At 43.7% G+C, this 14104-nt stretch overlaps 1 protein-coding gene across 4 annotated transcripts in view; it reads left to right on the forward strand.

The window, feature by feature from the left end:
• Nucleotides 1-8781, forward strand: part of LOC119432446 (NF-kappa-B inhibitor-interacting Ras-like protein 1) — a 65973-nt gene extending 57192 nt beyond the window's left edge. For all 4 annotated transcript variants that reach the window (XM_037699612.2, XM_037699618.2, XM_037699626.2 and 1 more), the window contains 2 exons: nucleotides 282-368; nucleotides 8531-8781. In XM_037699612.2, coding sequence (XP_037555540.1) covers nucleotides 282-368; nucleotides 8531-8595 — 152 coding nt within the window. In that variant the 3' untranslated portion in view covers nucleotides 8596-8781. The remainder of the gene's footprint in view (nucleotides 1-281; nucleotides 369-8530) is intronic.
• The last annotated feature ends 5323 nt before the right edge of the window (nucleotides 8782-14104 follow it).

Consider the following 14104-nt stretch of genomic DNA (forward strand, 5'->3'; position numbering starts at 1 on the left):
TGTTTCTATACACAGGCCGTGGAAGTCATTCTATAAAGTCTTTCTCTAATACCATGATTTCGCACTGAGCATTTTTATTTTGTGCAGAAATCTTTTTTTTTTTTTTTTTTTGCTGGAGAAGCACTGCTGAGAAATACTTCTGCTTGGTATGTTCTTATGTGTCTCTAACATATCGTAAAATTAATTATGATGATGATAAGAATAACATAAGAAAACTTGACTTGCTTTAAATGCATTTGCCTCACCATCAGTATTCATCAGTATTCTGTTTTTTTTTTCAGTACGTTTTGCTGAAGTGTCAGCATTTGATAGAAAATCTCTTATTGAGCCATTTATATACCTGGTCTCCAAGGTCAACCCACCTCCAAGTAAGTAAAAATGATTATTATTATTTTATTGATTTTATTGTTGTTTTTTTTATAAGCCTTAACGCTAACCAAAGTTCTGTAAAAATCTACAAGTGGGGGGAGGAAGAATCATGAAGTGGAGACTTGTTGTCTACAAATTGTAGCATGTTATTTTCTGTTTTGATTTATGATACCTCAAAGGCCCCGCAAGATGGGGGTTCTACTTGAGGGGTGGATATAACAAAGGTGTTAAGACAAGTGCATGTACTTAGTATGAACAATGATGTCCACAGGAAAATCGTTCCATTCCATGGCTGTGCAGAAAAAAAAAAGAGAGAATTTAGGTGAGCAGTTGTTCAAGCATGTTGTGGGTACACCGGCCTCTGGGGGCTGATATGGCTAGTGGTCTGGTGTGCTGGTTTGATAATAGTTTGATACGTATCCAAGCATTTCATAACTTATTTGATGAGGGTCTCATACAGCACTAGCATATTCTAATATTGGCCTAATGAAAGTTATATAGGCAAATAGTTTTACCTGAGGAAGAGCAAGAGCTAAATTCAATTTGAGAAAACCTAGATCATTATTAGCTTTGCTAGTAATGGAAGCAACTAGTTAACTCTTTCGTTACCACACCTATTCAAGTCAATCACCGGTGATTACTCTTTTCAATTGCAGATTTCAGCACATTGAGACCGTTTCTCAGATACAGAACACTCACTGTACAGTAGGTAGCCCAGTAAAAGGGCTTTTAAAATCAGTTTTGGTTTTGGTTCTGTGAAAAAAAAATGGTTTTTAACCCAACTTTTGGAAAACTTGGACATTCATGTTGTGGCAAATATTCACGTGGCCTCAGATAATGCAGAGGAGTCATTGTTAGCAAACACACACTGCTGGTGATTAGGAAGTCTTTAATCCACTGTAGCACCAAATGAAGAAACTTAAGTAGGAGTCATTTATGTGGAACCTTCATCATCATCAGTCTATATTTATGTCCACTGCAAGACGAAGGCCTCTCCCTGTAATCTCCAATTACCCCTGTCTTGCGCTAGCTGATTCCAACTTGCGCCTGCAAATTTCCTAATTTCATCACCCCACCTAGTTTTCTGCCATCCTCGACTGCATTTCCCTTGTCTTGGTACCCATTCTGTGACTTTAATGGTCCACCGGTTATTCATTCTACGCCTTACATGGCCTGCCCAGCTCCATTTTTTGCTCTTATTGTCAATTAGAATTTTGGCTATCCCCATTTGCTCTCTGATCCACACTGCTTAGAAGTATTCAAGCTCTTAGACTAGGAAGGCTTAGGAGTGAGGCCCAACGGCGAATATCTCAGCAACCTTCAGTTTGCAGATGACATTGTCCTATTCAGCAACAATGGGGACGAATTACAACAAATGATTGAGGACCTTAAACCAGAAAGTGTAAGAGTGGGGTTGAAGATTAATAAGCAGAAGACAAAGATAATGTTCAATAACCTGGCAAGGGAACAAGAATTCAGGATCGCCAGTCAGCCTCTAGAGTCTGTAAAGGAGTATGTTTATCTAGGTCACTTAATCACAGGGGACCCTGATTATGAGAAGGAAATTTACAGAAGAATAAAATTGGGTTGGAGTGCATATAGCAGGCATTGCCAAATACTGACTGGGAGCTTACCACTGTCGTGAAAAAGAAAAGTGTGCAATCATTGCATTCTACCAGTGCTAACATATGGGGCATAAACTTGGAGGTTAACAAAGAAGCACGAGAACAAGTTAAGGACCGCACAAAGAGCCATCGAGCGAGAAATGTTAGGCATAAGGCAGCCTTTCTTAGCCTCTTGAAGGAGTACTGCTATGACATTTTCAAGTATTCATTTTTTTTTAGTTATATGAATGCCCTAGACCTCTAAACCTTAAAAAAATAGTGACAAGCCCCAGACTGCCGTAAGTAATTTCATATAATAGCTTTTCTACACCCAGTTTCGGTTTCGTATCCCAAGAGGATACTGTGTCGTGTCATGGAATTTTCAACCGAATGTAGAGGCCATCTCTTTCTTCATAGGTTTATTTCTTTCGCTATGTTCGAAGCGTTGGCTATTGTAATTTATATATATATATATATATATATATATATATATATATATAGTTTTTGTATTGAAGTTTATTTTGGGCAGCTTCATCCGTTTTATCGTTTCCAAGCATTAGTAAAGCATATATTATATAAGTGGTGGTGTGGAGCAGAGGTAGAACACCGGGCCTCTAATCTGAAGGTCGTAAGTTCTAATCCTCCTCCAATCCACTCCATTTTCAGGCGTGGAGTGGCACCTGACACCAGCAAAAAGAAAAATATTGCTGAGAGCTAGTGGGGCTATTCTAGTCCAGGTGCAACCAAATTCGGAAGGCCCACTAAGCTTCAACTAAGTCTCTCCCTCACCAAAACAGGAATTGGCCTCCCTGGTGCAGTATTCGGCCACTACCTCCCTCATGACTCCTGCAATTAACCCTTGGCCCTCAGTCCCCAGCAGCTTCGGAGACCCTGACCAAGGCGGCGGTCAGACCTGCGACGCAGCAAAGGGTGCTAAGAATCTCTGGGTCCAGACAGGCTACCACTGGAAACTGAACCTGGCAACATCCAACACGCGCACACTCTCGAGTGAGGCTAGCTGAGCAGGGCTATTTGAGGAATTATCAGACATTGCCCGGGATATTATTGGCCTTAGTGAGGGGTTGGAAGAACTGGTGAGGCTTATACAGTGCTGACCAACGGCCACGTCCTCTGCTACAGAGGTCTTCCAGATAAGAGAGAATACGGAGCAGGATTTCTAGTCCATAAGGACATAGCGGACAACATTGATGAATTCTACAGTATTAATGAGATTGGTAGCAGTTGTTGTAATAAAGCTGAATAGGAGGTATAGAATGAAAGTAGTACAAGCCTACGCCCCCACCTCCATTCACGATGATGAAGAAATTGAACAGCTTTATGCAGATGTTGAATTAGCGATGAGAAAGGTGCAAACTCAGTTTACTGTAGTCATGGGCGACTTCAATGTAAAAGTGGGAAAAAAAGCAGGCTGGTGAGCAAGCAATTGGCAACTACAGCATCGATTCTAGGAACACTAGAGGAGAGATGTTGGTAGAATTTGCGGAAAGGAATAGGCTCCGAATAATGAATGCCTTCTTCAGGAAGCGCAACAACAGGAAGTGGACCTGTAAAAGCCCTAATGGAGAAACAAGGAATGAAATAGATTTCATACTCTCGGCTGATCCCAGCATAGTATAGGATGTAGAAGTGTTGGGTAAGGTAAAGTGCAGTGACCATAGGTTAGTGACGTCAAGGATTTCTCTCAATTTGAAGAGAGAAAGAATAAAATTAGTCAAGAAGAAACAGGCCAACCTAGACGCGGCAAGGCTAAAAGCAGACCAATTCAGGCTGGTGCTCGCAAACAAATATGCAGCTTTAGAACAGGAAGATGAAGACAACATAGAGGTAATGAATGAAACCGTAACTAGGCTGATCTCAGAAGCAGCAATTGAAGTGGGAGGTAAGGCACCAAGGCAACCAGTAGGTAAGCTCTCCCAAGTAACAAAAGACCTAATAAAGAAACGGCAAAACATGAAAGTGTGAAACTCGAGAGATCCGATAGAATTCACTGAACTGTCGAAACTGATCAACAAGAAGAAAGTAAGGGATACCTATCTGAAATTAAAACGTGGAAAAGACTGAGGAAGCAGTAAAATATGGACGCAGCATGAAATCAGTGAGAAGAAAACTTGGCATAGGACAAGGCAAAATGTTTGCACTGAAAGGTAAGCAGGGTAATATCATCAGCAATTTCGATGACATAGTAAAAGCAGCGGAAGAATTCTATACTGACCTGTACAGTTCCCAGAGCAGCCAAGCTACTTTCATTCGAAGTAGTGATGAACAGGATACAGAGGCTCCTTCTATAACTAGCGATGAAGTTAGAAGGGCCTTGAAAGACATGACCAGGGGGAAAGCTACCGGAGAAGATGCAATAACAGTCGATTTAATCAAAGATGGAGGAGATATCATGCTTGAAAAGCTTGCAGCCCTTTGTACGCAATGCCTCATGACTTCAAGTGTACCAGAAAGCTGGAAGAACGCCAACATTATACTCATCCATAAGAAGGGAGATGTTAAAGAATTGAAGAATTATAGACCCATTAGCTTGCTTTCAGTATTGTATAAAATATTCAGCAAGGTAATTTCCAATATAATCAGGGCAACACTTGACTTCAGCCAACCAAGAGAACAGGCTGGCTTCAGGAAGGAAAATTCTACAATGGATCATATCCATGTCATCAATCAGGCAATCGAGAAATCTGCGGAGTACAATAAACCTCTCTATATGGCTTTCATAGATTATGAAAAGGCATTTGATTCAGTAGAGATACCAGCAGTCATAGATGCATTGCGTAATCAAGGAGTACAGGAGGCATACATGAATATCTTGAGAAATATCTACAAAGATTTCGCAGCTACATTGGTGCTCCACTAGAAAACTAGAAAGTTGCCTATCAAGAAAGGGGTCAGGCAAGGAAACACAATCTCTCCAATGTGGAACTAATGAAAGGCTTTTTCAATATCCAAGAAAACGGTGTTCATTGTAATGTTAAGGTTAAGATTAGAGCTAATTCCTTTAAAATACAGTGTGAGTTGAATGTCGCAGAAAATACCTTTTTAGAATCAGTGCTGCTTACAAAAAAAAGAAATCATAAAATGGGAAAAATTATCATCCACCTGACTATAGCACGAAGCTACAAAGGAGGAGCAAGTGCTAGAGCAAGAGGTTTCTTTCTGGGAAACCCATATAGGGTTTCGTTTGTAGCTTCATGCAGAAACCCATATAGGGTTTCCTTTGTGGCTTCATGTCAGGTGGATGACAATTTTTTTCTCTTTCATGAACTTTCCTCCACCTTACGGGCTTCTGCAGGACTGATTTGAAATTTTTTTAAATCGGACATTATAAGGTTTACGTTGGACTAGATGACGTGTTCTTCGAACATACTCATGGGACGGAAATGGGGAGATAAGTGTTACCTGAGGCCTTCTTCGGATTGGAATGACCGTGCCTACTTTCCAATCTTTTGAAACATTGCCACATAAAAGGGACTGCTGGGAAATGTGAGTTAGAAATATGCTTGTTATGCGTTTTGTTTGTGTGTTGTTGCTGTGCCCTGCGAGGTCTCCATTGTGCTCTTGGGACAAAGGAACAAGGACACTGTAGTGGGAACAATCAGAACGGCATTTATTGCACCTTTATACACCAATGTAAGCAGCCGAATCACTACCAATAGAACATGTCGATGGGCGCTGACGAATCCAGGAAGTCCGACTCATCCCGACAGCATATCGAGAAAATATGTTCGCCCCCATGCTGGACACCAACGCTTATTGATTCGCATGTGCACTCAGTCACAAACAGTGGCACGTTCGAACAATTGTGTTCGTCCATCCCAGTGCCCCGCTCTGAAGCCTCTCGCGAAAAAGTCCCGCAGAGAGTGCTGACAGGCATGCAACAAGTCTTCGCCCTCCGCCGACCCCAGTCTAAAAATAAAAAGGAAGCACAAGAGGGAGCAAGAGGGACAAGAGGGAGCTCTTGTGCCCGAGTAACCCCGCCATTAGGTGACGTTAGCAGCACAATACTTGCACCATCTCTCGTACTGTTCTGCAACTACACCGACCGCAGGCTTTGCTTGGCTATGCGGCAAAGCCGGATTACAGGAGATGTGAGAGCCATGTGGGGAAAACAGCATCAGGGGACGCGTGAGATTCAAGCGTCCCAACAGTCATTATGTATGGATTTCTTTGTTGCATTGTGTGGCCGTTCTTGAAAAAATACCATGTTTGACGCATTATTTTCCCAAGATTTCATTACATACTGCAGGACAAAGCTACATGAAATACCAGTGTACTTCAGGACAAATTGAAATTTTAGAAACAGATATATCTAGGGACTGGCAGAGTATTAGGCTCGTGTACTCGAAAGTCCTTGGTTCAAATACCCATCTAAACCACTTGGGTGATAAGAAGCTAAGGAGAGAAGCAGCAAAGGGCAGTGCAACAAGCGATAGAACAGAAAATTATAGACACAGTGTTAATAGCAGTATGGATTAGGTAGCAAATGCGAGTAGAGATATTCTAGTTGAGATTGAAATTGGGCTGGTCATGTAATGCGTAGAGCAGACAAGTAGTGTTTTTTAGAGTAACAGATTGAATGCCAAGGGATTTGCAGACATAGACCAGAAGCAGCTGATGCAAGATGGGTAACTGGAGATAACAGAAAGCACCATCATACTCTACACACGCACATACGGACACATGCACACACTTCCTGTGGGGGAAGTGGTCAATGTGATGACAGAAGGAGAAAAAAGGGCTGTACTTTTGCAACAGGATTGTTAGCCACACGCAGTGATGGGAAAGCTGCTACAATTGCTCCAAGGTGCTACATTTCGTTAAAGCTGCTACATCCATTCTACAAATGAGCGAAACTGCTCCAAAGCTGCGCCAAGGTGTAGCCTCCGATATTACCTGGCCCCGTGCCGCATAATGTCGGAGGCCACAACCGAGTGGACTTGTCGCCAACGTCGGGCGGCAATTACCTCCACCCCTATGCACAGAGTGCCTTCGCATTTCCTACCATTAAAAAACCGAGCTAATCCAGTACAATCCAGTGCACTGGTTGTGCCAGGCAGGGTTGCTAGGTTTGGTGACTTCTCGCCAAATTGGCTGTTAGAGGCTCTTAGCAACCTTTTAGAGGTTGGCGGCTTGGCTACTTTCTGGCTACTTTTGGTGGTGGTAATTCATATAGGTAGGGTCCAAATCCCATTCACCCCAACGGCTCCATCGACGCAACAGCCCGAATTGCCACATCTCGAAGTCCATGATTTCGTGTTTTGCTAGTGCCGGAAGCAAATCCAGAAGATGAAACATATCATAGCCATCATATGGCCAGTGGGCCTCTTCGACTTGTCGTCCTGGTCTGTCCAGGACTGCCCGAAGTGCTTCATTTCCAACGCGCATTGGCTGAAATCACCGCCTTGGGCAGTCCAGAACTGTCAGGGACGGATAATTTCATCTCTTGAGGAAGTAACAGTGCTCTGCTTGAACCAGTTAACTGTGGGTTCTGATATGCCACTTGACAGATACTGGCGTCAAGTTTTCATAATCAAGGATGCTGAACGTGGGCCAAAATATCCACTTCTGTCAAAGCTAGTTAAGGCATTTCTGTCACTTCCACATGGTAACGGTGATGGCGAGTGTGGGTTTCTTGAAAATGCAAGAGTCTTGCATGACAGGTCAAACCTTTCTCTGTCGAGCATAAATGGCATACGCTACATCATGTCGTATGCAAAAAGCTTTGACAGCAATCCGTGCCTGTTTTCAGTTAATGCAGATGTCATCAGGGCTGTCAAGGGAACATCAAAATGATATGTGGAGCCCCTTGCAGTTGAACAGAGAGCATCAAAGTGCCTTTGTGCAGATGCAGAGCAAAACTTAAACAATGCGAATGTGAGTCAGAAGGAAGTCAAGAAGGAAGTGGCTGAGGCAAAACGAATGTTCAAAAATGCAGAATTGTTGATTTAGTGGGGCATGAAGTTTAGAACTTATCAGACATTGAGTGGCCAGGCAATACTTGCTCAAGCAAGACAAAAAATTAGTGAAATTATTTCTCACTTGGATGCCGCAGATAAGAGGAAAAAAGCGTTGTGATGTTTCATGCAACTAACATTCATGTTTTGTGTTCTTGTTCCCATCATGTTTCATACTTTGGTGCTCCCTCCTTTGATAAAAGCTTGCACTAATTATGCTGTGTGTGAACTCATGCTCGCACTGTATATTTAGCACTTCATTTTGGCAATAATAAGACTAGTCATTTCTTAAAGGGCATGTATGATGCATTTATTAGGCAACCGTGTGATAGAAGCAATATATACTGCTTTTGTCCTGTATTTCTTCTTTTTTGCAACCTGCTACAAAACTGAGGGCAGCTACTACAAATCGTCATTTTTCCTGCTGCAAAACCTGCTACAAACCCTTTTGGGCATTCCCATCACTGCACGCGACTATCTTCAAAAAGCTACACGCTCTCTACAAGGCCTTACGTGGTTTACCTTGATATCGGTCCAACTTGAAAAAAAAAGGAAAACCTTTTTTTTTTTTTTTTTTTGCAGGCAAGTCTACATTTCCTCAGTTGGGCCGCAAAGGCAAAGCAGGCAGCATCACCATGGAACTTTGAGTAAGCATGCAGCACAACCCACAACATTGAGCAAGGACTCGGCCATTCCATTTGGACTGCCTAAGAAAGATCTCGGCTTAACAAGCCGTCCATGATTCACATCCAAAGTCCTGGAAACTGCAGCTGAATGTGTTCTGAGTTTGTAAGCAAGTTGCTGGTCGAAAATAAAGAGGCTAACTTATTTTATTTTAGACAAATATTTCTGTGGCTTTTTGCATTGCAGTCAATGTTTTTTGTATTAAAAGAAGGAATTTGCAGTCATTCATTCCAGCTTCTTTTTTTTTTTTTCTTTTTTTTTCTTTAAAATTTTTGTCATAGATTGGCAAAGTAAACAGAACACTCAAATTTGCAGGCCCACAACTCACCACAACTTGGAATCACCAGCTCACAGTTAGGGTATTTGTTCAGTTAAGGTTCTATGTGTAATAAAAATCTGTGTATTAGCATCACAATTGTCTAGTGTTGGGCCCCGCTGCAGCTACACGATTCATGTGAATGTGGAGGTGGTGAAAGTGGGGGGGGATCTGCACACTCTATGACACATTGTAAAAATCGTATACTGTTATAATAGAGTCTCAGTTTCTGTCTTGAATGCCAGATGTCAAATTGAACATGAACTTAAAACTGCACCCATACTGAAATTTCAACTGATATTCTATGAAGGTACCTACTGGGAAACAAGAAAGAATAATGGTTACCGGTTTGGGACCAAACACTCGAGTCAAGAAATGTATAAGGCAAAACAAAGCAGCTTTCCTTCTTTAGTCTACACACCCAACTAGCAGTCTGTTCAACTAACAGGGCAGTTTTTATGTGCGAGTTGTCAGAGAAGCTATGTACTATCTGCCAAAAACTATGGGCATGTAGGTCAAAATACTTGCACTTCCATAGCCTATTATGCCTGCTTGGTTGTGCAGCAGATACTCTTTTCAAGGGAATCAAGGAATCGCTAATTCTTGTAACTGTATTATTCAGTCACTAATCTGGGGAACCTAAACAGCAACCGTAAATGAAAAAGAAACTGCGGTAACAAGCGAGGGCTCAAGTACACCCATGAGGAGATGTGCGAAGCAGAGGAAAGATGCACTCGTGGAGGGAACGCGGCAACCCAACCAGAACAGTGCATCATAATTCTTGTAATACTGCCATGAGTGAGTGTCGCTGTTCCAGAAAGCAAAGAAATGTTGTGAGGGTTGTGGGGCAAACCACTATGGCACACCTGCAATAACTCCTTTTCGTAGAGAACAGTGCTGATTACGAGACCTCCGGTGTTCGATCATCAGTACTCTTGCGTCACCAGCATCATTTAATTATAAAAGCTTTTAATTCAGTTGTTTTGAACATGCTGTGTCCTATGTAATGATTTTAAAGCGAATAGCTTTCTTTGGCTCTTTCAGCCGTTTTCGTGGTATGAATTTTCTAAGGTTATTAAGTAATCGGGTGTCAGATTGATTATTTGCCAGAATTTCTTGATGTTAGTGTATAGTATATCCGGTAGTGTAGATTACAGAAATCTATCTTTCGCAATTTTTAGTATCGATATATATGTGTTGCATGCAGATTTGTAGGCTTCCCAGCGTGCAATTGAATCTGAAAACTTCGCTAGGCGATAAAGGCGCTTCTTTTTGTTCGATAAGCAGCTTAGGTCAGCACTACATCATGCCACTTGTGGATTTGAAGTGCCATGAAATTAACAATCATCATTGATAGTTTCTGCATACTTATTTTTTTTATGCTTTACTCCTAGCGCGTAAAATATGAAAAGTGTCACATGATTATGCACTCGGACACCACTACACCAGCAGTCCCAAGGGTGATTTAAAGGAAATACCTCCACTCATTGCTTGACTTGGCAACCACCTGGTCATTGCGTACACTGCGATCGTCACGCAGAACACGCACCTTGCAATCAGCGGAAACAAATACAGTGTAGACCGCTTATAACGTAAGTCGCCGGAGTCGCGAATATCTGCACTATAAGCGGTACCGCACTATAACCAAAGCAACAACTTTCAAGGCCCGCACATATGCAAAACATGTGCACCGAGCCGCCACGCGTATGCGACAGTCGAGGAATGCGGCTAGAACGTTTGCATTCAATTGACAGTCGAATCTCGTTAATTCGAACTAAATCACGCGGCAGCTCCTTCGACCGGCATTGCTCCGGCACTGCCATACAGTAAAAGCTTAGGAGAGACCCCTCAATGTCGCGCGCGAACAAAACAAAAAGAAAAAGAAAAAAAAATGCGGCGGAAATTCCACCCCACTGTGTAAAAAAGGAAGGTGATCCGACGGCGGCGCGAGGCGCGGCCACTTAGTATGACTCTACGCACGCCGCTGCCGCAAGGGGCAGCACCTGTTCTGGGGGCCACTTTTTCGCTCGCTTTGCTGGCACTTTTATGGGCACGCGCAGCAGAAGTGCTTTATTTCGATGAATATATGTCGTTCGCCTGCTGAAAACGACTCTACTTGGTTGGAGGAACGTCCCTTTATATTTCTGCCGACATTCCGATTGACTCCGGCGCGGCGAGCAGCGGTAAGCGCAGCGCGCCGTCTGCTCAAGCAGACGACGCGTCTCTCTCGTGTTCGAAATGACGGTATTTTGACTGTAAGTGGCATGAAACCTTCTACCTGCTCAGGATTTGGCGTCTAAATAACGAAAAATTGCATATTTTTGGGTATGGGTGTTTAAATGCTGACGGAGGTCGTAAATTATCCACTGTTGTGCCACTTCTCCAAGGCCTCCTGAACACGTGCTGTCCCTAGCGGCGGCGCTCACTTCCGGTCACACGAAGTGGCCGCTCTCTCGCCCCAGCGCGGGCGCGCCGTCGGAACACCTATCTTCTTACACCGTGTTCCACCCTCTCTCAAATGGCAAAGTCGCCAATTCTGCATTGCGCCGGAACATGCGTGTACGCGCGACGTCACATCCACGCTACTGTAGCCATGCGTAGAAAATGGCAGTGAACCCTTCTTTCTCCTTTATGCTGCAATAGCTGCATAGGCAATAGGCGGCCAGCCGACGTGCCCACTAGAAGCAAGTCGAGATGTCGAGTTGCTTATATAGGGGGCAGTCGATGATCGCGGTGGCGTCCAAAACTTCAGACTCAGTGAAGGCTTTTCTGCGCAGTCGCCAAGATAGAAAGGTGCAATGTTGTCAAAATCGATTGTCTTGTGGGATGCGTTGGCCGTCCATGTCGCACGTAGCAGGAGCAGCTGCATGAAGTAAAGAAACGGGTTGGTCATGGCTGCAACAGGCGGCCAGCCGACGTGCCCACCAGAAGCAAGCCGAGATGTCGAGTTGCTTATATAGGTGGCAGTCGATGATCGTGGTGGCATCCAAAACTTCAGACTCAGTGAAGGCTTTTCTGCGCAGTCGCCAAGATAGAAAGGTGCAATGTTGTCAAAATCCATTGTCTTGTGGGATGCGTTGGCCGTCCATGTCGCACGTAGCAGGAGCAGCTGCATGAAGTAAAGAAACGGGTTGGTCATGGCTGCAACAGGCAGCCAGCCGACGTGCCCACCAGAAGCAAGCCGAGATGTCGAGTTGCTTATATAGGTGGCAGTCGATGATCGCGGTGGCGTCCAAAACTTCAGACTCAGTGAAGGCTTTTCTGCGCAGTCGCCGAGATAGAAGGGTGCAATGTTGTCGAAATCCATTGTCTTGTGGGATGCATTGGCCGTCCATGTCGCACGTAGCAGGAGTAGCTGCATGAAGTAAAGAAACGGGTTGGTCATGGCTGCAACAGGCAGCCAGCCGACGTGCCCACCAGAAGCAAGCCGAGATGTCGAGTTGCTTATATAGGTGGCAGTCGATGATCGCGGTGGCGTCCAAAACTTCAGACTCGGTGAAGGCTTTTCTGCGCAGTCGCCGAGATAGAAGGGTGCAATGTTGTCGAAATCCATTGTCTTGTGGGATGCGTTGGCCGTCCATGTCGCACGTAGCAGGAGTAGCTGCATGAAGTAAAGAAACGGGTTGGTCATGGCTGCAACAGGCAGCCAGCCGACGTGCCCACCAGAAGCAAGCCGAGATGTCGAGTTGCTTATATAGGTGGCAGTCGATGATCGCGGTGGCGTCCAAAACTTCAGACTCAGTGAAGGCTTTTCTGCGCAGTCGCCGAGATAGAAGGGTGCAATGTTGTTGAAATCCATTGTCTTGTGGGATGCGTTGGCCGTTCATGTCGCACGTAGCAGGAGCAGCTGCATGAAGTAAAGAAACGGGTTGGTCATGGCTGCAACAGGCAGCCAGCCGACGTGCCCACCAGAAGCAAGCCGAGATGTCGAGTTGCTTATATAGGTGGCAGTCGATGATCGCGGTGGCGTCCAAAACTTCAGACTCAGTGAAGGCTCTTCTGCGCAGTTGCCAAGATAGAAGGGTGCAATGTTGTCGAAATCCATTGTCTTGTGGGATGCGTTGTCCGTCTATAGCACGTATCAGGAGCAGCTGCATGAAGTAAAGAAACGGGTTGGTCATGGCTGCAACAGGCGGCCAGGTGACGTGCTCACTTATCTGCTTATCAAAAAGCTGCTTATCAAAAAAAGGTAATGCTGGCTGCCTCAGAAATTTCTAAGTGATCATTGTACAGGACACCATCATGACAAATACGTATACTCCATTTCTTACATAACTGGCAATGTTATGGAAGCTATGCAATAGTGCGATCATGGAAGTATCACTCGACATGTATTGCAGTGCAGTAGTTCTTAACCTGTGACGATTTCTATGGAATAACTACTTTATATATTATACTTACAACTTGTGGATGCATCAAATCATCTATTATTTGTTCACCTTTGTGCTTCCATTATGCGATGTACTCCGTTTTGGTCGCGCGATCAAGTGCTGCGCTGTGGCTGCATAAATGTGTCACTCCGTTCATTTGGTGGTAAATAGGTTCGCATCCACGACACCTTCCATGTAATAAATAGGTCATATTTTGTGACATAGATGTATATGCACTTAATTTTACAGTGAATTATGTGATGCATACCTACAGTAGTATATAGCAGGAAATAAAGGTCTTAATGCACCTTCTTGAGGCACTCCATATGTGACTGAAAGGATTCTGAGTAATGCCTGTCCACAACTACAAACTGTGCATAATTGTACAAATGAGGTGCACTTTAGTGCACGAAGATTTCTGGAACACCTACTGATCTAAGCTTTAGGAATAGTTTAGTTTAGATTAGGCACTGTATCAAATACTTTGCAGAATTCTAAGGATCCAACTAATGCAAAAGAGTGAATTGTAGTTATTAGTTGCATAATGGTCGAGCGCCCTTTTCAAAACCTGTGTTGGAAGTTAGTCAACATAGAGTGCTCTTCTACAAATTCACATATGCTTTATGCAACAGTGTGTTCTATGTATTAGTTTTAAACATGAGGTTAGCGAGATTGGACAATAACTTTCGTTTTACAACCAATCTCCCTTTTTTAAATATAGGCACCACTCGGACTGTCTTACAGTCACTTGGCAATTATCCTGACTATAAACAAACATGAAATATA

Source organism: Dermacentor silvarum, chromosome 1, assembly GCF_013339745.2.
Source record: "Dermacentor silvarum isolate Dsil-2018 chromosome 1, BIME_Dsil_1.4, whole genome shotgun sequence".
Taxonomy (NCBI): Eukaryota; Metazoa; Arthropoda; class Arachnida; order Ixodida; family Ixodidae; genus Dermacentor; species Dermacentor silvarum.